At 37.2% G+C, this 24,043-nt stretch overlaps 1 protein-coding gene across 3 annotated transcripts in view; it reads right to left on the reverse strand.

Annotated features, from left to right (window-relative positions):
* LOC124721519 (ER degradation-enhancing alpha-mannosidase-like protein 1) overlaps positions 1-24,043 on the reverse strand; it is a 196,410-nt gene that overhangs the window by 97,894 nt on the left and 74,473 nt on the right. For all 3 annotated transcript variants that reach the window (XR_007006345.1, XM_047246537.1, XM_047246538.1), the window contains one exon: positions 16,900-17,071. Coding sequence is in view for 2 of the 3 variants with exons in the window: in XM_047246537.1 (XP_047102493.1) it covers positions 16,900-17,071 (172 nt within the window). In the remaining variant the exon portion in view is untranslated. The remainder of the gene's footprint in view (positions 1-16,899; positions 17,072-24,043) is intronic.

The following is a 24,043-nucleotide window of genomic DNA, read 5'->3' on the forward strand; positions in this document are numbered from 1 at the left end:
ATCCTGAAGGAAGTCATTCACAAGATGTGCACGATGGGAGCATGAACTGTTGTCCATGAAGATGAATGCCTCGCCAATATGCTGCCGATATGGTTGCCCAATCGGTCGGAGGATGGCATTCACGTATCTTACAGCCATTACAGTGCCTTCCATGACCACCGGCAGCATATGTCGGCCCCACATAATGCCACCCTAAAACAGCAGGGAACCTCCACCTTGCTGCACACTCTGGACAGTGTTTCTAAGGTATTCAGCCTGACCGGGTTGCCTCCAAACACGTCTCCGACGATTGTCTGGTTGAAGGCATATGCGACACTCATAGGTGAGGAGAACGTGATGCCAATCCTGAGTGGTCCATTCGGAATGTTGTTGGGCCCATCTGTACTGCGCTGCATGGTGTTGTAGTTTGCAAAGATGGACCTCGGGAGTGGAGTTGCATATCATGCAGCTTATTGTGCACAGTTTGAGTCATAACATGGCGTCCTGAGGCTGCACAAAAAGCATTATTCAACATGGTGGCATTGCTGTCAGGGTTCCTCCAAGCCATAATCTGAAGGTAGTGGTCATCTACTGCAGTAGTAGCTCTTGGGCAGCCTGAACGAAGCATGTCATCTACAGTTCCTGTCTCTGTATCTTCTGCATATCTGAACAACATCGCTTTGGTTCATTGCAAGACACCTGGACATTTCCCTTGTTGAGAGTCCTTCCTGGCACAAAGTAACAATGCGGACGCGATCAAACTGCGGTATTGACCATATATGCATGGTTGGGACAACACTAGCCATGTACCTCCTACCTGGTGGAGTGACGAACTGATCGGCTGTCGGACCCCCTCCATCTAATAGGCGCTACTTATGCATGGTTGTTTACATTTTTGTGCGGCTTTAGTGACATCTCTGAACAGTCAAAGGGACTGTGATACAATATCCATAGTCAGAGTCTAACTTCAGGAGTTCTGAGAACTGGGTGATGCAAAACTTTTTTTGATGTGTGTACATGAAACAACAAAATGATCAAGAAAGGAATTATAAAAGAGTAACTATTATTTTAGAACTACGGACTGCATGATAAAGTACAATCTGCATCCACCAAGTATAAAAATAAATTAAGATAGACATTAAAATTTAGAAAAGCAAATATTTAATACTGGAAAAGCTGGGTTGGAATACAAGTAAGAGCAGGAGTAAAGAGAGCAACACATCACCACATAGTGAAGGCACAGAGCAGTCAACAATCATGTGATCAAGAGCCTGAACATGGTAGCTCATCTTACTCACTTGGTGTCATTCTTATAAACAGGTCTTTAAACAACTGAGAATACTGAATGCAGGTTCGGATCACATTTACTTCCTTATGAATATTGTTGTCATAATCAATTGACATTTCAGAGCAACAGTAACATTCTAACTAAAATTTAGTTAAAAAATAAACAAATTTCAGCAGTCTGACTACCTTTCCTATTCCACAGAAAACTTTATGAATGTGTAATAATATTGCGCAAGTGGGGAGAGAGAGTGTGTGTGTGTGTGTGTGTGTGTGTGTGTGTGTGTGTGTGTGTGTGTAAGAGGGGGAGGATATGGGAGTGGGGGAGGGGGGTGGCGAGAGAGGGAGGGGGAAGGGAATCAAATCAACTTTTATTGGATGCTGCACTACACTTTGAAGTGACACAGATGCATGACACCATATTGCTCTGCAAAACTTATGGACGAGATAGATAACGTAACATAACATATTAATTACTTGGTGGAAATGAAAAAGTCTGGTACTATGTTGCTACAGATCTCCCACTCATGCACTGAAAATTGGATGTCACATGGCGTGAGGTAAGTGTGACTATTAGCACCAAATGGGGCTGGCCCCACAACTCGAGGCAACTGAAGGAATGGGAAGAGACAGCGTGAGTCAATTGGCGAACAGTTAATGTGTACAGTGGTGATGTTTTTTAATTACATCAGGGCCCAAAATCAACATACAGATGACTTCACATGGAGAAGAATCACTGGTAAACTGGAAAGAGGATGAAGTGACAATTTTAGTGCACGAGCTTGGCATTGTTCACAGAACTGTTTCACATGCATGGGGAATGTTCTGAACCACACGCACTGGTACCTGAAGGAGAGGTGGTGATCAACTATGGTCAACTACAATAGCAGACGGCTGCTAACACGAAAGACGGGACCCATTCAAACAGCGGGTACAATTGCAACCACATTTAATACGACTGCAAGGAACGCAGTCTCAGACTACACAGTGGTGCAATGAGGAATAGGGTCATATTCTCTTCTTAGATGAGTGCAGATTGAGTCTGAGAAGTGATTCTGGATGTACCCTCATATGGTGAAAGATGGAAACACACAATGCACTTGGGAACATGATTGTTTTGGTGGTCCAGGTGTTATGGTGTGAGGAGACATAATCTTAAATGAACATAGTGACCTCCAAATCTTTGAACACAGTACATTTACCAGTCAGTGTAATTGTGACACTGTACTCCTTCCCCATGTGCATCTCTTCATAGGTACATTCGGTCCTGACTATTTTTATGGATGACAACATGAGACTGGATTGAACAGTGCAGGTGGAAGAGCACTTGGAACAAGAAGATTTTCGGGAAATTCCTACTGAGCAAGTGTGGGACGTGGTGCGGAAATGTACTGAAGCATGTCCATATGCATCAATGACTGGCCAGCAGTTGTCAACCACGCCGGTGGGGAACTGGAACACCCGACCACAAGAACTCATTACCAATTTCGCAGCCAGCATGGGAGCACAGTGCAGAGCACACACTGGCTGTCAATGGTGATCACACGCTATTACAAACCACCTTTTGTAACATGCAGCGTATCACCATAAGTCACAGTGACTTCAGTGTACTTATTGTCTTTAAATGAAAGTGTCATTTTTGTTCATCTCATTGCATATTTCTTTCAGTTACACCATAGTAATTCTTTCTATGTGTGGTCCAAGTTTCATCACACTATGTTACTTTCACACATCATGTGCAGGTTACTTTTGCCTTTAAGTTTTGCACTCCAGTGTGATGATCAAAACAGCCAACAAGTCTCTGTACAACAGCCAAAATAGTCTACCAATTGTTTGATTCATCAAAGGCAGAAATATATAGTTCTTGGTCACAGAGCCATTCAAGAACCACTGTGTGAATGTTCTCATTATTGGAAAATCTCTTTCCCCAGGTGTTCTTTCAGCTTCCAAAAAATATAGAAGTCGTATAGTGCAAGATCTGGATGTCCTAATCAACATCACTCATGCCAGAGCAGTGTTTGTGAATTTGTTGGCGCCATTTCACTATGGCCGGAGGTGACAGTGCATTTAGTAATGTAAGTTTCCGTTGTGGGACATCCACAACTGTTATTTAAATTGCTCATAATTTAAACTTCCACTACAGTTGTACAAATGTTTTATCAGTGAAGTCTTACACAACCTGGTTTTGGGTTTTCAGCCACAACTTCAGGTGAAACTGAAAATTAAAAATGAACCTTTACATCCTAACAGTAAGACGCATGGAAAAACTACCAGTAGCACAAAAGCAAGTAAGGTCAAAAATATATAACCAACAATGAACGTGCCTAAAATCAGTACAAAGTGTACTTTTGCAAGTTAAGTTGAAAGGCACAACAACAACTGTGCATGGCTCATCAGAATATGGAAAAGTGACTGTGCTAAAACCACCTTTCAAATGTGTCTGATGTAAGTCAACCATACACTGCAAGTGTCAGTGAGAGCAATCAGCCTAAATAAATCCAAACAGAGCCAGATTATAGACTATATGAATGGCCAAGAGCTATAAAGTAAGGATAAAACTGAGCCATAAATAGCTACACTTGCAGAAAGCCAACCAACGCCAAGTTTGCACAGTGCTGTCATTGATAGGCAGCATACAAACTGACGTAACTGTAACAAACTAAAACACTATTCAAGAATCTGTAACAAGGCAACTATACATCAGAGAAATATAGCAGCCATGTCTACCACATACCAATTACTCATACAAAGCAGCAATGTGTCACATCTACCAATGGAATGAGTACTGAGCAGTGTGGCTACAATCTGCACTAAGGTAAACAAAGTGTGAAGAGTGCCTCACCTGAGAAGATGAGAAACTAAGATGACGTTCAAATCAGTGAAAACAGTAATGAGCAGCTGACTTGGTCCATATACTGCCAAAATTTCAGGTTGAATGTGTGTACAATTTATACATTTTGTCCACAAGAATAGTTCTGCCTTATGTAATTCAACTTTTGAGTACATTTCCATTTGCATTTTTAATTTCAGTTGCACACTGTGATTCACCTGTTATTCATAACACAGCAGACCTGGGTGTGCTGGAAACCATGAATGTGTACACTCTTTTGACAAAGCCACACTTGTAGCACAATGTTCTTAGCATGGGATGATGTGTAAATTTCTTTCTTAAGTGACAACATGTAATTAAATGTATTTAAGGAAATATTCTGATATGTGGTCCCGAATAGACAAGACGGATTGCAGAATATGATCTTGAGTGACTGAAACATGTAATCTAATCAAAAACATGCAACAGACTGAACAATAAATGAGAATTAACTTAAATATTAATACAGTTGTTGAGTCTCATGAGACGAATATGTTGGCTTTAGTATATGTAAAGAATTTAAAAATGTAAAGGTATCCTGAATGGTCAACATATTAACAGTTTTCCATTGAGAAAGTTTATTAGAATTGCAAAATAACTGAAACATTCCACATAAAAGTGAGAGATGACCATTATGATCTGGAGAACATGCATAACTAGCACAGACAAAAAACAGCCACACTGCCCAGCACCACAGTCTCTGCGAAGTGAGTGAGATGAGCAAAGTAGGACAGAAAAGAAAGGACACAAAAAGAAAAGAGGTGGGGGGAGTGATGCGAAAAAGATACAGGGCAGAGCAGGAAGGCCTGTGAGAGCAGGGGGGAGGGGGCGACAAGGGAAGGGGACATATGCACAATGCTAGAGAATATTTACTCTGGTGAAGGCAGAGGTAAACTACGGATGAGGACACATGGAAAACTGCTGAAAGAGCATTACTAATGAACATTCATATAGCGATAAACCTATGAATGAAACCAACAAGGAGAGGGCACGAGAGCAGTAGTGATGCGTAGGGAGTTGAAGGAGAGGTGGTGAGAAGAAGTTACTGAAGTTAATCGTGTTGTGCTCACCTGCATGACAAACTTTGTCATTGGCCATATGGCCACAGATGCTGACATTCATCTTGGTGCACAACTAGTTACAGGTAGTTCCACATACTAAAAGATAGTAATTTTCTGTGTAATGGAAGTAATAGTAAACTTGCATTCTCAGTGCAAATCTGTAGAGTGCACAATGTCTTTAATCATGAACACGATAATGTAGAATGCGCTGTTCAATGTGTCTGCACGCCTCGATGGGTCAGTTTAACCACTGATCACCTGCACAATGTCCTTTTACACCAAGATGAGTTGTCTGCATGGAATGTTGCCCGTCTAATTGGAATACACCACAGCAACATCATACTTTGGCACAAAATCAACTGACTGGACATCATGTACACAATATTTAAAACAACAAATGAAAAGAAAGGAAAGAAAAAAAGGAGGCATCCACTGATGATCTTTTTGGAGAACTTTTTGAGGATATTCTTCCTCCAAGTAGTTTTGTAAGATTTTCAAAGAGGAGAACTGAAAATAAAAATAATAGAATTCATAAAAAAATATCCATTAGGTACTTCAGGAATTCCAGACCAAAAATTACTGTCAGCTGCAGTACAGTTGCCTCCAGCAGTCAGTTTATCAACAACCTACCATTTTATAAAATAATATTTGAAGTTAAGAAACTGTTCTAAAGTGCAAGCCATTGGCGTATGTGTTTACTCAGCGCGCTCATAAATATAGGTGTTTACTCGTGGAAAAACAATTTATTAAGGCAATATTTTAGCTTAAATATGTAAATTAGTATCTATTGAAATCTACATATTGAAGGTTTCGCTTTTACTTGTGCAGTTTTCATGTAAAGATAACTGTTCTAAAGTGCAAGCCTTTTGTGGGGGTTTGTTTTCATTATTGACTGCAGTAAGTTATGTGATTATTCAATAATTTCTGGCTAGTGTGTGTAGCTTTATTGTGAAGAGTATCATACGTGTATAGTTTGCATTTGGTTCATGTTTTCTGTGTTTCTATACTTCTGTACAGTTAATTTTCCATATTGTGCAGTAAAGTCGTTAAGTGGTGTTTCTGTTTCCATTAGAGTACTTATACATAATTCAGTGATAGCATCTGTTCAAATTTGTCATTAGAAAATATCGAGCCTCTTCAGTTTCTTACTTGTTTTGTGATTTCCGCCACTATAACCTCTGCCAGCAATTAACTTCGCGTTGTTTACATTCGTCTGCTGCTACATCCGCCTGAGGTCCAGAAGTTCTCTGCTCATCTCACCGTAAGCTAAGTTACTTTCTGCTAATTATTAATTGCTGTAGAGGAATTGTTTGTAGTGCAATTTCTATTGTTTGTATTTGTGTTGGTTGTTTGTAGTGTAATTTCTATTGTTTAACCTGCCGTCATGTGTGACAAATGTGGATGTTGTCATAGATTAGTGAGCACAGGAGTGAAATGTCAGGATTGTGGGTTGGTGTTTCACTGGGGAGATTGTAGCGGGGAAGCTGTTATAGTGCCAGATGAGGCTCGCCAATGAAGTTTTAGATTATGTAGCCATGACAAGCAAATCGTGGAACAGGGGAAAAAAATTTTGTGCCCTTCAGGCTGAACTAGAAATGGTGTACTTTGAATTAGACAGGTTGAAGGGGGAAAGAGACAATGGGAGCTGGGAACAGGTAACAAGTAGTAGTCAGAAGGAGAAAACCTCAGAAATCACTTTTCAGATTCCAGTGAGCAAAATAGGGTGCAGCAGACTCATAGTAACAAATTTAATGTTAGGTCGGGAGTGAAGTCAAGCAGAAAGAAAAAGAGTCCTGCTGCTAGGTAGCAGTCATGGGAGCGGTGTAGGCCAGTTGCTACAAGGTAGGCTAGGAGTCGAGTCCCAGGTCACAAGCATTGTGAGACCTAGTGCTAAGATTAGCCAGGTTACAGAAAACCTAGGGCCCTTGTGCAAAGATTTTGATGGCAAGGACCATGTTCTTATAGTAGGAGGAGCAGGAAACAGCCTGGCTAGCAATTCGGACTATAGTATTAGGTGCGACCTGGATGTAATAGGTGCAGCAACAGCTCACACTCGTGTGGGGTTTGTGGATGTTTTGCAGCGCCACGACCAGTCCTGGGTTAATACGGCTGTCAACTGTGTTAACAGAGAGCTGGGGAAGTTACTGTTGGCAGAAACTAAATCTCGTATCTGTGCTGTGCCTGTTGATGGGATTGGGAGGTGGGGTTACACTAGTCATGGCCTGCACCTGAATAGGAAGGGGAAGAATAGATTAATTGATCTTCTTGCAGAAAATGTAAGGGGGGCCACATGCACACAAGACAAAATACCTGTGATTACTGGAGTCAGAGGGACACATTTTTTAAGTTAGAGTCAGGTTACAGACAGAGTGTGTTGAAAGATATTAAAACAGAACAGTGCCACGATGTCTGTAGCAGTATCCAAAGAAATAAAATTTGTGTGTTTCATCAGAACATTAGAGGACTGAAAAATAAGATAGATGAACTTCTTGTATGCCTAGAAAATAGGGTAAATTCTGAAGGTATTGATGTTTTGTGCCTCTCTGAACACCATGTAACTGCAGGGATGGAAAAGTTAAATTTAGGGGATTACAAATCAGCTTCTTATTCATGTAGAGTCAACATGGAAAAAGGAGGAGTTGCTACTTATATAAAATCTGGACACAAAGTCAAAAATATTGAAACAAATAGTTTTTGTGCAGATCAGATCCTTGAAGCATGTGCTTGTGAGTTGCTACTGCAATATACTTCTATAGTAATTATAACAATCTACAGATCCCCTCAAGGTAACTTTCAGCTATTCATGAAAAATCTTGAGGCATTATTGAGCTACCTGTCAGACAAAAAGAAGCAGTTAGTGGTTTGTGGTGATTTTAATGTAGATTTCTTAAAAGATACAGACAGGAAAAATGAGCTAGAATCTTTGTTTGGTTGTTTCAATCTAGTATCTGTTGTAAATTTTCCAACTCATGTGCAGCAGGGTAGTAGGTCACTTATCGACAACATTTTCATAGGCAGTGCACAGGCAGAAACAATGTGTACCCAGTTGTAAATGGGCTATCTGATCATGATGCACAGTTAACAGAAATAACACATATAGCACCTTACAGGATTCAGGCAGGTTCATACAAGGCAGGGAGGCTTATTAATGTGAACAGGATACAGAGCTTTAAGTGCAGCCTAGAAGAGGTAGAATGGGATGAAGTGCACTCAGAAAATGATGCTGATGCCAGATTCTTTATTCCATCATAAATTTGTCTCAATATTTGAGAGTTGCTTCCCTGAAACGTTATCCAAAAAAGCCATTACAAAGTCAAGTAAGCCATGGATTACTAAGGGAATTAAGATATCGTGTAAGAGGAAGAGGGAAATATATGGACAGGCCAGAATAAGTCAGAACCTGATGTTACTTCTTACTACAAAAGATACTGTAATATTTTAAGGAAAGTCATTAAGAAGTCAAAAAGCTTGTGTGTTCTGACAGAAATTAATAATGCGGATAATAGGATTAAAACTATATGGAATATTGTCAAACGGGAGATGGAGCAGCCTGACCGTGCACAGCATACCAAAGCAATAAAGCTAAATGATGATGTTGCGAGTGATAATTCACAAGTTGCAAGTATTTTTAACAATCATTTTCTGAATGTAGCAGCAAAAACACAGGGTTAAAGGGTTCAGTTGAAAAAAAAAAAAAAAAGAAAAAAAAAGAAAAAAAAATTGTTAAAATGTCATTCCCCAGGACTTTAGGCCTTTAGAAATAGCACCAACATCCCCCACTGCAATTAAGGGAATTATAAATAAACTGAAAAACAAGAGCTCATGTGGTGTTGATGGAGTCTCTAACAGAATTTTGAAGTATTGTTCTCATTTAATAACTGGAGTCCTTCGCGATATATGTAATGCTTCGCTGGCACAGGGAATTTTTCCAGACAGATTGAAATACGCAATTGTCAAACCTCTTCATAAGAAAGGGGACAAGAATGACTTAAATAATTATAGACCAATGTCATGGCCGACTTCATTTTCTAAAATATTTGAAAAAGTTATGTATTCAAGAGTAGTTTCACATTTCAGCATGTCACGGTTTGGATTTCGGAAGGGTTACTCGACTGAGAATGCTATCTACACATTTACCCATCAAATAGTACAAGTCCTAAATAACAAATTATTGTCAGTTGGTATTTTTTGTGATCTCTCCAAGGCATTTGACTGTGTGGATTATATCACACTCTTAGAAAAACTTAGGTTTTATAGACTTGAAGGCTGGTTTGAATCATACTTAATGAACAGAAAGCAAAAAGTTGTGCTGAATAGTACAAATAATGTTGGGAGGGTGGTAAATTCTAGTGAATGGGGAGTTATCACAAAGGGAGTCCCACAGGGTTCAATTTTGGGTCCTCTGCTGTTCCTTATTCATGTGAATGACCTCCCACTTAATGTTCAGCAAGCAGAACTAGTACTTTTTGCAGATGACATGAGTGTTATAATAAATCCCATTCCAGAAAAAGCAGCTGAAAATATTGTTAAGGATGTCTTTCAAAGAATTATTAAGTGGTTCCCAGAAAATGGACTCTCCCTTAATTTTGAAAAAAACTCATTATATACAGTTCTGTACACCAAATAGTCATACCGACAATTGATGTAGCATATGAACAGGGCTCAGTTAACATGGTAGATTTCTCCAAATTTTTGGGTGTCCACATTGATGACAACTTGAACTGGAAGAAGCATATTACTGAGCTTCTCAAACAACTAAGTTCAGCTTCTTTCGCTTTTCGTATAATCACTAGTGTTGGTAATAAACAGATCAGCCTCCTAACGTACTTTGCATATTTCCATTCAATAATGTCTTATGGAATAATTTTCTGGGGTAACTCACCACTTGGACATAAAGTACTGATTGCCCAAGAGAGAGCAGTGAGAATAATTAGTGGTGTTCACCCAAGGACGTCACGTAGGCACCTTTTCAAGGAGTTAGGTACTTTAACTGCACCATCAGAGTACATTCACTAATGAAATTCGTTACAAATAATCCATCTCAATTCACGAACAACAGTGATGTTCAGGCGTACAACACTAGAGAGAAAAATGATCTTTCCTATCTGTTATTGAAACTGTCAGTTGCTCAAAAAGGAGTACATTATTCAGAAACAAAAATCTTTGATCATTTGCCCAACAACATAAAGTGTCTGGCAGGTAGCAGATGAAGTTTTAAATCTAGCTTAAAATCATTTCTTTTGGACAACCCTTTCTACTCCATGGCTGAGTTTCTGTTTTTTTTTTTTTTGGTGTGTGTGTGTGTGTGTGTGTGTGTGTGTGTGTGTGTGTGTGTGTAATCTGACTTGTTCCACATCATATCAATAAAATAATCGGGAAAATGATCTATGGAACATGACATAACTAAAACTAATTTTGAAGTTTTCCACCTCGACTGTTTTCACAAGTAGTCATTTTATTATATCTTGCACGACTGGACAATTTTTCAATCGCAAAAGTTGTTTAAGTGTCATACAATTACCTTGTTGTTAAATGGAAGATATATCCAATCAGAAAGCACGGACATAATGTGCAAGCATCAGAACTCAAACAAGAAAGCTTACTGCGTGCAGTAATAGTCCTCTTTACATCTAATGCGACATTATAGGACACTATAGGTGCCCGCTTTTGTTGTTGGTGTACAATCTATGGTGTTCTATAACATTGCATTAGTTATAAAAAACGAGTATTGCTGCATGCAGTAAAGCTATCTCGTTTTAATTCCAGCACTTGCATGTTGTGTGCTTGCTTTCTGATTGGCTACACCTATTTTACAATATATTGACACCTACTGAACTTGACAATGGCTTGTAAGGCAGAAATTTGCCAATCATGCAAGATATAACAACTTGAATACTTGTGAAAAACATCTGGGATAGAAAACTTCAAAATGTCCTTTAACAAATAGATGACTGTGACACCCCATCTGAACAAGTTACTAAGGAGCGACCTATATTCCAAGATGCAAACAAAGCATAGGTGGACCACGCCATTAAGGTCTTTCTACTGCAGGTAGAGACAGTAACAATGAAATAAGTAATATTGTATGGGAGTGTCTTCCCAGATTCGAGGAGGAAAATTAAAAGGGAATCTTTGCACAAGTTGGGAAATGGTCCTGTTTAGTACATAAAAAGATTAAGAAGGATTTTGGTAATTGTTTCTGGTGAGTTCTCACAACATGGTGCAGTAGATTTTGTTGTAATTTAGTGATGTGCCATGTACCACAAACAGTAATGAGTACAGCTCCTACATTGAGAAAGGGCAGTTGCCGATTTCAATGTTTATACAACTTTTTTTAATTTTTAAATAACATACATAACATGTGCAGATATGATATGTACATAAAAGAGCCTTTTGTATGATAGTTACTTTTCAAAATATCAGTAAGGGAATTCAAACGCCTTCCTCAGCTTTTCCTATGGAATTTTCAAAATGGTTATCTTGGTGGATTCTTTTAACTTTTCAAATGTAAGGAAATGGTTGGTATAGACCTTGTACTTTACGTAATCCCATATGAATTTACTGCATAGACATAAATCTAGGGAATGAGGAAGCCAGCAATGGCACTATTTCTCAATAAGACACTCTTTGGGAGTCCCTGCACATGTTAAAACTTCCCACACTCAAAACAGAGCCTATTTTTTGTCATTTTCTAATAATCATACAAGTTTTGGTTATTTCCCAAGTCGACATCAATTTTTCTCAACACATACTAATCGTACAGGATGAATGAGGTATCGATAGAAAGTTTTTTTTTTTTTTAACTAGCTTCTGACTCTGTATACTGATTTTGCATTAAAAAATTACTATCTGTGGAAAATTTCAACATAAGAGAGGCTTAACTATTAAGAGGCAAAAGAGCTTCATGGATACCAAGCTTCATACCTGTATTTTAGGAAGCTAACTTATTAATCACGAGTAAGATATTTACTTTTCACATTATCTTAATACAAATAACATTTTATTTGTTTTAAGGGTCTTATGAAGTGGATAATTTGTTTACAGCACTGTCATAGATAATAACAGTGATCACTGAAGAAGCAAAATTATCTCTACCCCTATCCCTTGCAGAAAATGAAAACAAAAAGTACACTAAGATTACATTCTTATGTAAAATATCATTTACACTGTGGTATCGTAATGCCATGTAAAGAATTTTGTTCAAAATTATGTGCATGGGAATGTGTATACAAGGATGTATCATAAATACATGATGATTATTCCATGGTGTTCAGTTCATTTCTAAAAATGTTTCTTCTTCATACCCACAACTACTCTTATCCCAACATCTGCACTTATTCCAAACACTGTCATTATTTAAAATTATAAAAGTGCAAAAGTTTCACACGTGTCCCCTGGTTTATTTTACTGCTTGTTGTATCTTTCACTTTTTCTGTCTTTTACGTTCATATCTAAAATATAACAGTCCCATATTTTAACAATTTGTCATTTCTATACCACATGGGTATTTATACAGGTGGCGTACACAAAGTCTGTAAATAGTCATCAATGCATGCATAGCTTATGTTTAGCATTATCGACAAAAGTCATGGGATAGTGATATGCACATTTACAGACGGCAGTAGTATCATGAATACAAAGTGCAATGTCAGAGCTGTCATTTGTACTCATATGATTCATGTGAAAAGGTTTACAATGAGATTATAGCTGCATGAACAGACTTCGAAAGCATAATGTTAGTTGGAGCTAGACACATGGGACATGAGATCCACACTGTCGTGAGTGTGCCGAGAATACCAAATATCAGGTATTACATCTCAGGACAAACAACACAGTGGCCAACGGCCTTCACTTAATGACCAAGTGCAGAGGCATTTGCCTACAGTTGTTAGTCATAACGACAAGCAACACCACATGAATAATCATAGAAATCAATGTGGGATGTACAACGAACACATCCGTTAGGACAGTGTGGCCAAATCTGGCATTAATACGCTACAGCAGCAAACGACCAATGTGAGTGCCATTGCTAACAGCGTGACATTGGCTGCAGCACCTCTTCTGGGCTCTTGACTGTACCGGCTGGGCCCTAGACATCTGGAAAGCTGTTGCCTAGTCACCTGAGTCCTAATTTTAGTTAGTAAGAGCTGATGGTAGGATTTGAGTGGGGTGCAGACTCCACAAAGCCATTGACCCAAGTTGTCAATACGGCACTGTGCACACTTGTGGTGACTTCATAATGTTGTGGGCTGTGTTTACACGGAATGGACAGGGTTCCTCTGGTCCAACTGAACTAATCACTGACTGGAAATAGTTACATTTGACCATTGCGGACATTCATGCATTTCATGTCCCAAAACAACGATGTCATGTCACCAGGCCACAATTCTTCGCAGTTGGTTTGGAGAACATTCTGGACAATTTGAGCAAATGTTTTGGCCAACCAGATTGCCTAACATTAATCCCATCAAACCTTTATGGGATGTAACTGAGATGTCAATTAACCTGCACCTGCAACACTTGCACAATTATGGGCAGCTATTGAGGTAGCATGGCTCAATATTCCTGGAGGGGATTCCAATGACTTGTGGAGTCCATGCCATGTCGAGCAGCTGTACTACGCTGGGCGAAAGGCGGTCAGACATGAAATTAGGATGCATCCCATGGCTTGTCACCTCAGTGTAGTTAGACCCCATTTACACTGCACTGTAAAATGGCAGCCACCTTAACAGTAAGGTTTTATTTTTTCTTTCCTCTCATCAAGTTGGCGATTATCCAATGGTTGAGGTAATCGTTGGATGGGCTTATTCATTTTGTAAAGCAAACCTCGATATCTATGTCTTCTGAGCTGGGGTCATTACCTGATTCAGCATTTACTCAAGACCAGTGTAGTATGGTGGGGGGTTCACACTCTCTTTTTTTATATTTCTACTTTTTGACACATGTTTCTCCTTTAATATGTATAGTTGTTTTGTATTGGTGTCAAACAGTTTGAATGTTCTCTGTTCCCCAAAAGTGATGAAGTTTGGGTCTGTGCCATACACTGGTCTATCACATTTATTGGTGGTATGGACAAGCCCACCGATTTAGCATGAAGTCCATTATTGCAAGCAGAATTGCAGGCAAATGTGCTTGTCGCAGCTTTAGGTGCTGAAACATAGATGGATGCTTTTTACAATATATCAATGTGATCACTGACATAACCAATGAAATGAATGTGAGCAGCTTGTGTGTCAAGGATAACTTCTTTGCTTTGTAATGTGATACTCCTCTTTCATCCTTCATCTCCTATATTTTCTTTTTCCCCCAGGAAGCTGCACAGTCTCAACTTCAGTATACATGTTTGGCTTATCAGTTTATACACAGTGTCACTGAACATGTTCTACCATTTTCGTTTGCTGTTTGGCCACATTTCCTACATGCATTATATCCCTTGCAGGTTAGTGCGGTGTCTGCAATAGAGAAGGTTGTTGGGTTGTGAATATACAGCTTTACTTTAACATGAATAAACCCTAAAGTTATGCATTACGGCAAAGACTGGAATTCAAGAGCAGTTTGAATGTTGCTTTCTTCTTTAAGCTGCTCATTTGCTCCTGAGGTTAATACACTGGAACATATAGGTAAAAAGTATCAGCCAAGGACCATCCTGGCACTAAAATAAACCATCTGACATCTGTGTTAAAAAAGACTATTGCACACAACATCCTATCAGCAACTTCCAGAAAATGCTGACGAACATAAACTGTCAACACAGTAGGATCAGCATGTGGGGTTCCTTCCAGTCTGTACAGTAACAACCAGTAAAACAGAATGAACCTTATACAGAGGATTATATCCTTTCTTACCTACCTAAGAACATCGAAGAGAATATGTGCCCTGTGAAGGATAGCCTTGGTCTCAGAATACAAAGTAATTATTATATTTTCATTTCAATGTGTGGTAGTAGCTACATTAGACAGTCTATTCAGTTTCCAAAATCATGCATTAACATCAGTGACAAATCAAGGACAGAAATACAAAAACCTCTGTTGTAGCAAAAAAACACCCTTATGAGTATGCATAAGGCCTGGTTTATGCAGAAATAGTGTCTGACCTACACTTCAAACCACTAGAACTCTGTTATCAAGGAGATTTAGGGAATTAGTACCTGCATTAACACATTTAACAGATTAATACATTAGCACTCAGCAATGTATAGCAGTGAGTGCTTGATATCTAAAGGCTAAAGAGTAATATGCACCATATTTTACCTTGTACAGGGAGCAATGATGCTGCAGGCAGTGTCTTATCACTGACATTAGTCTAATCTTCGGTGGCAGGGGTGCATCACACCAACATCTTGACTAAGTGACGTAGCATAGTGTTTAAGATACCCGAGCTGCATTTTGAAGTAACTGTTTTTAAACCTTTTGGTATTAATAAATGAGCATTTTTGGTGAACTTTGTCAAAACAGATTGGTATAAAATTCCAAGTTTTCAAAAATACCCTCTATTGTCTTCAGTAGGAAAGCAACTGACTGTTGAAAGGATGATGGGAATCCACAGATGTTACCTGGAAGATTAGGGTTTATATTGTCCTGTCAACAATAAGATAATCTGAGATGAAGTTCAGATAATGATCTCACCGTTGACAGAATATTAAACCTAATCTTCTAAATAATATAATGGAAGGAAACATTCCACGTGGGAAAAATTATATATAAAAACAAAGATGAGGTGACTTACCGAACAAAAGCGCTAAATAATATAAATTACATCTGTGAATTTCCATCATCCCTTCAACAGTCAATGTAGGACATCATTCAAAATTTAGAGTTTTACAATTTGACGTGACAAGTTTATCAAGAGTGCTCATTTACTAATAACAAGAGACCAAAACAACAGTTAACAGAAAAAGCATCACTAGTTCATAAATTTATTTGTAATAACAGACAAGAGAGAATGATGCAGAGAGATGATAAAAGTGAGGGATAAACAACAAATTTGAAGTCAGGAGACGAAGACTAAGTGTTTACACGCTTTATATCTAAAAACAAAGATGATGTAACTTACCAAACAAAAGTGTTGACATGTTGATACACACACAAACAAACACAAACACAAACACACACACAAAATTCAAGGTTTCGCAACCAACGGTTGCTTCATCAGGAAAGAGAGAAGGAGAAGGAAAGACAAAAGGATGGGATTGGAATGACTCCTTACCCCTCTCCCTTAAAACCCACATCCTTTCGTCTTTCCCTCTCCTTCCCTCTTTTCTGATGAAGCAACCGTTGGTTGCGAAAGCTTGAATTTTGTGTGTGTGTTTGTTTGTGTGTCTATCAACACGCCAACGCTTTTGTTTGGTAAGTTACATCATTTTTGTTTTTAGATATATTTTTCCCACGTGGAATGTTTCCCTCTATTATATTCATATGTTTACATGCTTTGGTTGACTTATTTTACAACCTAAACTAATCTCACCTGAAATTGCTTTATTTTCAAAAATAAGTCATATTTATTTTGAAAAAAACTCTCCTCAATCATCATATAATGTGATGTAATGTAATGTAATGTGAAACAAGAAAGAGAAAAACAAAAGAAATTTCTTTCAGTCATGTAAGAAATATTAATTACATGATGTAATGGTCAAAAAAATTTGAAGTAATGACCACAAAGGTTTCTGCAGTATTAACATTCATAGCAAGATGTATAACATACACTTACCCTTGGATATGGAATGCCTGTTGAGCTCTTCTCAAATGCTGGTAGCAAGCGAGATGCCAAGTCATGTGCAAGATAGAGTAGGTCATTTTCATACCCTGAAGGGCGTAACTGACCAAATGGCTCATCTGGATCCATGATAAGTAAATGAGCAGAGATAAGGCCACCAATAACCCTGTAATTAAAGAAATAACTTAAGCCATTAAATTTCGAACAAAATGAATTACATGCAACACACTAATAAATAACACTAAATGGACTGAATTAATGGTTGCTTTAAAGACAACATGTGCCCAAACAAATGTTTTATTTTTCTACCACTCATGTATCAGCACAGTACCTAGTCTCACCAGTATTCTGATCCATGGTGCCTTCAGACAGACAAACTGTTCAGATTAATATCTTACGTCCTATAACTGGTGTTACTGCTACTAAAAACTTCTCAGAAAAATCAACTTCAAGTCGGGAAATGCCTGAAAAAGGCACAAAATTATGAGGGAAAGAGCAAATAACCACAAGAATGATGGAAAAAATAATGCTCGGCAGTCAATATGCTAAGAATATTACATCAGTGACAAAAATTATTAGTTGATAACAACATGTCAGTCCATCCCATCAGTAACAAGGCTCTCTACCAATCACCAGACAGTAGAAACAAATTCAGAAATTTCAGCTTTGTGCAAACAGCTGAAGTCACCAGCATTTTTTTCACAGTTTTCAGAATCAATAAATCTTCACAGTCTTCTTTTTTTCTAACATTAATGCACAACAAAGCTTTTACCAAAGGGAAATCATGAGAACCTGATATCAAAGTGATAACATTGAACAATGTCAACTGAATTGAGGGTGGAAAAACAGTAATTCTTCATTAAAACATTAAGCATGTCCCAACACAAGATGAAGATGCAATCCCCTCCCCCCCCCAGAAAAAGAAAAAAAGGCAAGATAGTACTTGGACATTAATGAGACCAAAGGTGATGCTGTGTTCGATGATATTTTTTATTATTAAAGGCCTATTTGCGCATGATGGACATCTGGTTATCTATGGAAAGTACATACTATGGTGTAATATTTCAAAATTTTTTGTAGATAATTGAACCTATTATAAACGTATGGTTTGCTACGTGTATCAGCTGGTCTTAATATCCACATAACTCTGATATCTCAGTTGCTGTAACACTATCACATAAGTTTGCTCCTTTGATGCTATTGGAGGTATAGTAGATATTAAATTTATTGTTGGATCAGTTTTTATGTAGCTTATGGAAATTCGTTTCATGATGGCATTTTGTGACAGCTGTATTGACAGTTGAGTCAGCAATGTTACATAGTTACAGGGTGTTTGCTTCTTATGTATTCTCTAGGTCGTATCTTTGTTCTTATCAGCTATAATGTATTGCTTCTATGATTTGTCTTTATGTGGTTCTAAAATCATATGTAATCTAATCTTATTGTTTTTTTTTTTATGGAACTGATTATGCCAGACAGTGTTGGTTTCACGAGGTTGGAGACAATTTCCTGATGTGATTTTTGTAAATGCATGTTTTTCAGTGGTTACTTTTGTGCATACTTGATGTTTTTTATGGAAAGTTATTGTTTTGTTATGTCCTAATTTTATTTTGATTTTTAATTTGCAGTGCAGATTGTTGAGAGCATCATGTATTAGTTGGGTGTTTTCATTATTTACATCTGTTAACATTAGTGTGTCATCAACATGTTAAAGTTGTCTACTATTTTGGAGATTATTGTGTTTGTGGCACAAAAGAATTTCTCTTGTGAATTATCTAAAAAATGTCCACATGCAATGCTAGATTCCATGCCTACACCATCAGAGTGAGTATAATACGTATCACTGAATTGAAAGTAATTTTGTGTCAGTATCATGTGTAATAATTGAACAAGCCCACTGATGCTTGTTATGGTTGCTTTCTGTAACATAGTAAATTGTGTTCTATTATGATAATTGTTTTCTCAATTGGAATGTTTGTATATAGATTCGTGATATCAAATGAGACAAATTTGCCATTTTTTGGATTTTGATATCATGTATTTTTCGTGCTAATGATAGTTTTTTATTTTGTAGTATTTATTAAAAGTGTATAGTTTCCTTACCATGATATGCAGTTTCTTGCAAAGCAAATATATCGGACTATTTATACTAATGACTACTGGGCAGATATATTGTGAATTTTAGCATGTCCACGAAATTTCGGAGTTCTGGGATTCATTACCAAACATACTCTTCTGTCATAGTCAGATAGACCTGTATTACACTGTTTCAAGATTTTCTCTATTTGTGCTGCATACTTGTTTTTGGGATCTCTAGTGATTTATGTGATGTTATTTACTGTGAAAAAGTCATTTACTTTTTGTATATAGTAATTTTGCTGCAGTATGACTAAACTATTACTGCTGTCTGATTTTACTGTTATTGCATTATTAGCTGTTAGGTTATCATTATAGTCTCTGTACTGGTTTTTGTAATTGTTGATACTGTTTTTCTATTGCATTCACTGCCCTAACAGCAATTTCATTTTGTTGCTTTACATGTAATCTAGCTATGTCAATCGCTATTTTTATTGTTCATTAAGTTATTTCCAGATAGTGTTGTGGAATGGATTCTCCATCATATTTTAAACTCTTATCTAATAGACTTTGTGAATTATTGGCGAGTTATATGTCAGTCAGGTTTTCTGTCCTTTTATCAAACTGAAATGGGTGTGTTTGTGGTGGATATTGTATTTTTATAAGGTTTTAAATTTGATTTAGTGTAAATCATACTTTCTGGCTAATAAGCTATACTTATTTATCTATAAATTTTGAAACACTATTAAACATAATTTAAATGATACTATTACTAAGTTCTAAATATGCAAGATACATATCTTGATTAAGGTACACTTTGCGTTCGATTTTGTCCTTGACTTCTTGCCACATCCATATACTGGCTGCAGATTGCTTGACAGTTGATATAATTACAGGTTTTGCGACAATCTTGATACTGACGCGTAGGAATAATTTTCTTCTTTATGCATAGTGTGTTTAATTTTATACTTTCAACCAAATTAATCATTTTTATTTTCAATCAAAGAAATTGTATGCATTTCCCCATTATACTGTATGACATTAATGCTGCTATGTTTCATGACGTCGTTTATTACTTTAGGCCTAACTCGGCACGATTGCCATCTGTGTTTCAAAATTTACAGATAAATGTGTACAGCTTATTAGACAAAAAGTATGATTTACATACAAAAATAAAATTCAAAACCTCATAAAAATGCAATATCCTACAAAAAGTTCGCCACAAACGCCCCCATTTCAATTTGATAAAAACAGAAAAACCTAACTGAAATACTATTTACAAAGGGTGAACAAAATCTATTAGATAATGGTTAAAAATATAATCTAGAACCAAAATTCCCCAAGACTGTCAGGAAACAACTTACACCAACAACTAAAATAGTGACTGATGGAATTAGATTACCTATGAAACAATGAAATGAAATCAATATTAGGGCAGTGAATGCAATAGAAAAAGAAAGCACTGATAATTACAAAGAAACAGTGCAAAGACTATATGATATTCTGCCAAATTAATAATAAAGTAACAGCTAATAACACAACAACAGTAACGTCAGAAATACAATTCTATCTATGACAAAAGAGTGTGTTTGGTAATGAATCCTGGAACACCTACATTACATGGACATTCAAAAATTCATAATAGATCTGCCCGATCTGGCCAGTAGTCAACAGTCCCCCATACTTGCTTAGCAAGAAACTGCACAACATACTAATGAGACTATACACTTTTAATAAATAATACAAAATAAAAACTCTTTATTACTAGCACAAAAAATACAAGACATTAAAATCCAAAACAATCGCAAATTTGTGTCATTTGATATCACAAATCTATACACAGACATTCAAATTGACAAAACAATTACCATAACACAACACAATGTACTACGTTACAGATAACTACCACAATGGGCGTCAATGAGATTGCTCAATTATTAAGTTTAATACTGAAACAAAACTACTTTAAATTCAATAATAAATTTTATACTCACTCAGATGGTATACGTATGGGATGCAGCATCACAGTTTTAACAGTGGACATTTTCTTAAACATTTTAGAAGGGAAATTCTTTCATGCCACAAAAACAGTAATCTCCAAAATTGTTTACTACTTTAATATGTTGACACATTGATGTTAATAGATGCAAATAATGAGGACATTTGACTAATACATGATGCTCTCAACAATCTGCACCACAAAATAAATTCACAATAGAATTAGAAAACAACAAACAATAAATTGCACGGATTTGACCATAAACATCAAGTATGCACACAAATTCAAGATTTATCAGAAACTGACCATAACAAACATTATTAACACACATTCCTGTCATCCAAAATTGCAAAAATATGCATATTTTCATACTATGTTTATTCAATTAATAAATCTGCCTTTGGAGCATGACATCACACAAAAATAGATACAACTCCTAAAATATGTTGCAGAATGAAATGATTTAGATCCTAAAGTTGTCATGCACTGAGCCTACACAATATGTAAAGAAAAACTTTGAAATGAGAACTACCAACAAAACAAAAATTTATATGCATAACCACTAAACATCTATGAATGATACAGCACAGAATTAATGCATTATTAAAACACCCTAATGTAAAATTTGCATACCAGACCTGACACAGTCTTTGAACACTACTAGACTCCATACGAACAAAAGCAACCATCTATTCCAAATCCAGGAATATACAAAATTGTATGCAGAGTGTCTGATAAATCTGATATAGGTCACACTGGGTGGAATTTCAATATTAGATACTTAAAAAACAATACAAATAGCGATTGTAACCAATCAACTTTCTTCCACCACTTGAAAACAAAACATCATACAGTGGACGATATGGAATGGGCTGTCGAGGTTTCACACAATGCGCAAGAAGGACAATCACTGAGTACTCTTGCAGAAATGAAAACGCGCGTGCGCGCACACACACACACACACACACACACACACACACACACACACACACACTATTACCCCAAAGAAATGAAATACTAAATGAACAGGTCGATTTGAAACACAAACACTACAAAGAAATGGTATTGAAATTATCCTTCAAAATAAGAGATGAGCAAAAACACAAAATCTATAAATGTGTCACAGATCACATTAACACTAAATTAAAAGTATCCACTGGAAAGCACTATCTGGAATAACCACTTATATATGGTCATAGAACCACATGAACACGGCAAGAATGGAAACAACATGGGGTCTAGCAATAAATTGTTGTCAGGTTTGCAGTTTAAAATCTAGTTTCTGCATCTGCTTTACCGTTATGTTTTCCATATGAAACCGTCCAATGTCTCTTGGGCTCGGAAGACATATACAACCTTCTTTGGTGATTCTTAAAGTGTTAGCAATGATTAAACTGCCCCCCCCCCCCCTCTCTCTCTCTCTCTCTCTCTCTCCCCCCCACCCCCCTTCCCCCTTCCGATACTACTATGTACATCTACGTACGTATTCCACAAGAGACAGTATGGTGCATGGTGTTATTACCTTTCCTGTCATGTCCCACTCGTGAATAGAGTGAGGGACAAATGACTGTCCATATGTATCAAAACAAGCCCTAATTTCTCTTATCTTTGTGGTCCTTACACAAAATGTACCTTGTTGGCAATAGAATCATTCTGTAGCCATCTTCAAATGCCAATTCTCTAAATTTTCTCAGAAGTACTGTGCAGAAAGATTGTCGTCTTCCCTCCACGGATTCTCATTAGCGTTCACAAAGCATGTCTGTAATATTTGTGTTTTGATGAAACCTGTGGTTAACAAATATAGCAGCTCGCCTCTGAATTGCTTCAATTTCTCCCTTTAATCCAACCTGGCAGGGACCTCAAATACTTTAGCATTATTCTAGAACGGGTTGCAAGTGTGTTCTACATGAGGTCTCTTTTACAGATGAACCACACTGTCCTAAAATTCTCCCAATAAACCAAAGTCAACCCTTCCCCTTCCCTACTTCCATCCTAAAATGCTCATTCCATTTCGTATCAGTTTGCAATGTTACGCCTGGATATTTAATTGATGTGGCTGTGTCAAAGAGCACACTACTAATGCTGTATTTGGACATTACAGGATTGTTTTCCCTGCTCAACCTTTTTCTACATTTAGAGCAAGCTGCCATTCGTCACTCCAACTAGAAATTTTGTCTGTCATCTTTTTTTCTCCTACAGCAGTCTTAGTCACAAACTGTTCCCTACCACCTGGGCATTCCAGATTTCATTGTGGGTGGTAATGGTTTTAAAAACTTTTCTTTAGGTTTTCATAAAATTCCCCATGACCATTTGAATTTCAGAATCTGTACTATTTGTGACCCCTGCACATAAGATTAGTTCATGCTACTTAATCGAAACTAAATGGGTTTATAGTGCAACTGCAAAGAGAAGAGCGTTATTCCAGAATAGTTATTGCATCTCTCTCACAGCTGGCAGCTGGCACCGATCCCATCCAAACCCAAACCACAGGAAGCATGTGCATATGATGATATACAGCACAGGCTCTTTTTCTTGCAGTCACAATGGTCAGTACATGTTCGATTCATTTCAAACGAAACATCGAGAAATATTACGAATCCGTGTCTCAAAAAAAGAAATATGTTCATGGCTATCTCTCAGAGTATCTGAAGATGGGTTTCATAGAATCTGTTGTAAATAAACAACATCCAACGTTTTTATTGCGTCAAAAACATTATCCAATGAGGCATTGGAGCCAAGTCGATTGCAAGAAAAAACTTTCTACAAAGCATCCAATTGATAAACAAGCCACTGAATATTTCCAGGAAATATATAGAATATTTCAAAATCTTTTAACAATTGTTGCATCATTTAAAAAACAACAAGCAGTGAAAAAGATGGATTAACTGCTACTTATCACTTTTTACAATTAATTGCACACAGTGGCCAAAGCTATAATATTGAAGGAACTGTAAAAATACCCCCTATACAAGAATTTATCAAACAGTAATGCATCAGGATATACCTGAACTTTTAAATATGTTGTCCCTAAGCAACAGCAAGTGACTAACTGAAGAAATGGAA

The sequence above is a fragment of the Schistocerca piceifrons genome, chromosome X, assembly GCF_021461385.2.
Source record: "Schistocerca piceifrons isolate TAMUIC-IGC-003096 chromosome X, iqSchPice1.1, whole genome shotgun sequence".
Lineage (NCBI taxonomy): Eukaryota > Metazoa > Arthropoda > Insecta > Orthoptera > Acrididae > Schistocerca > Schistocerca piceifrons.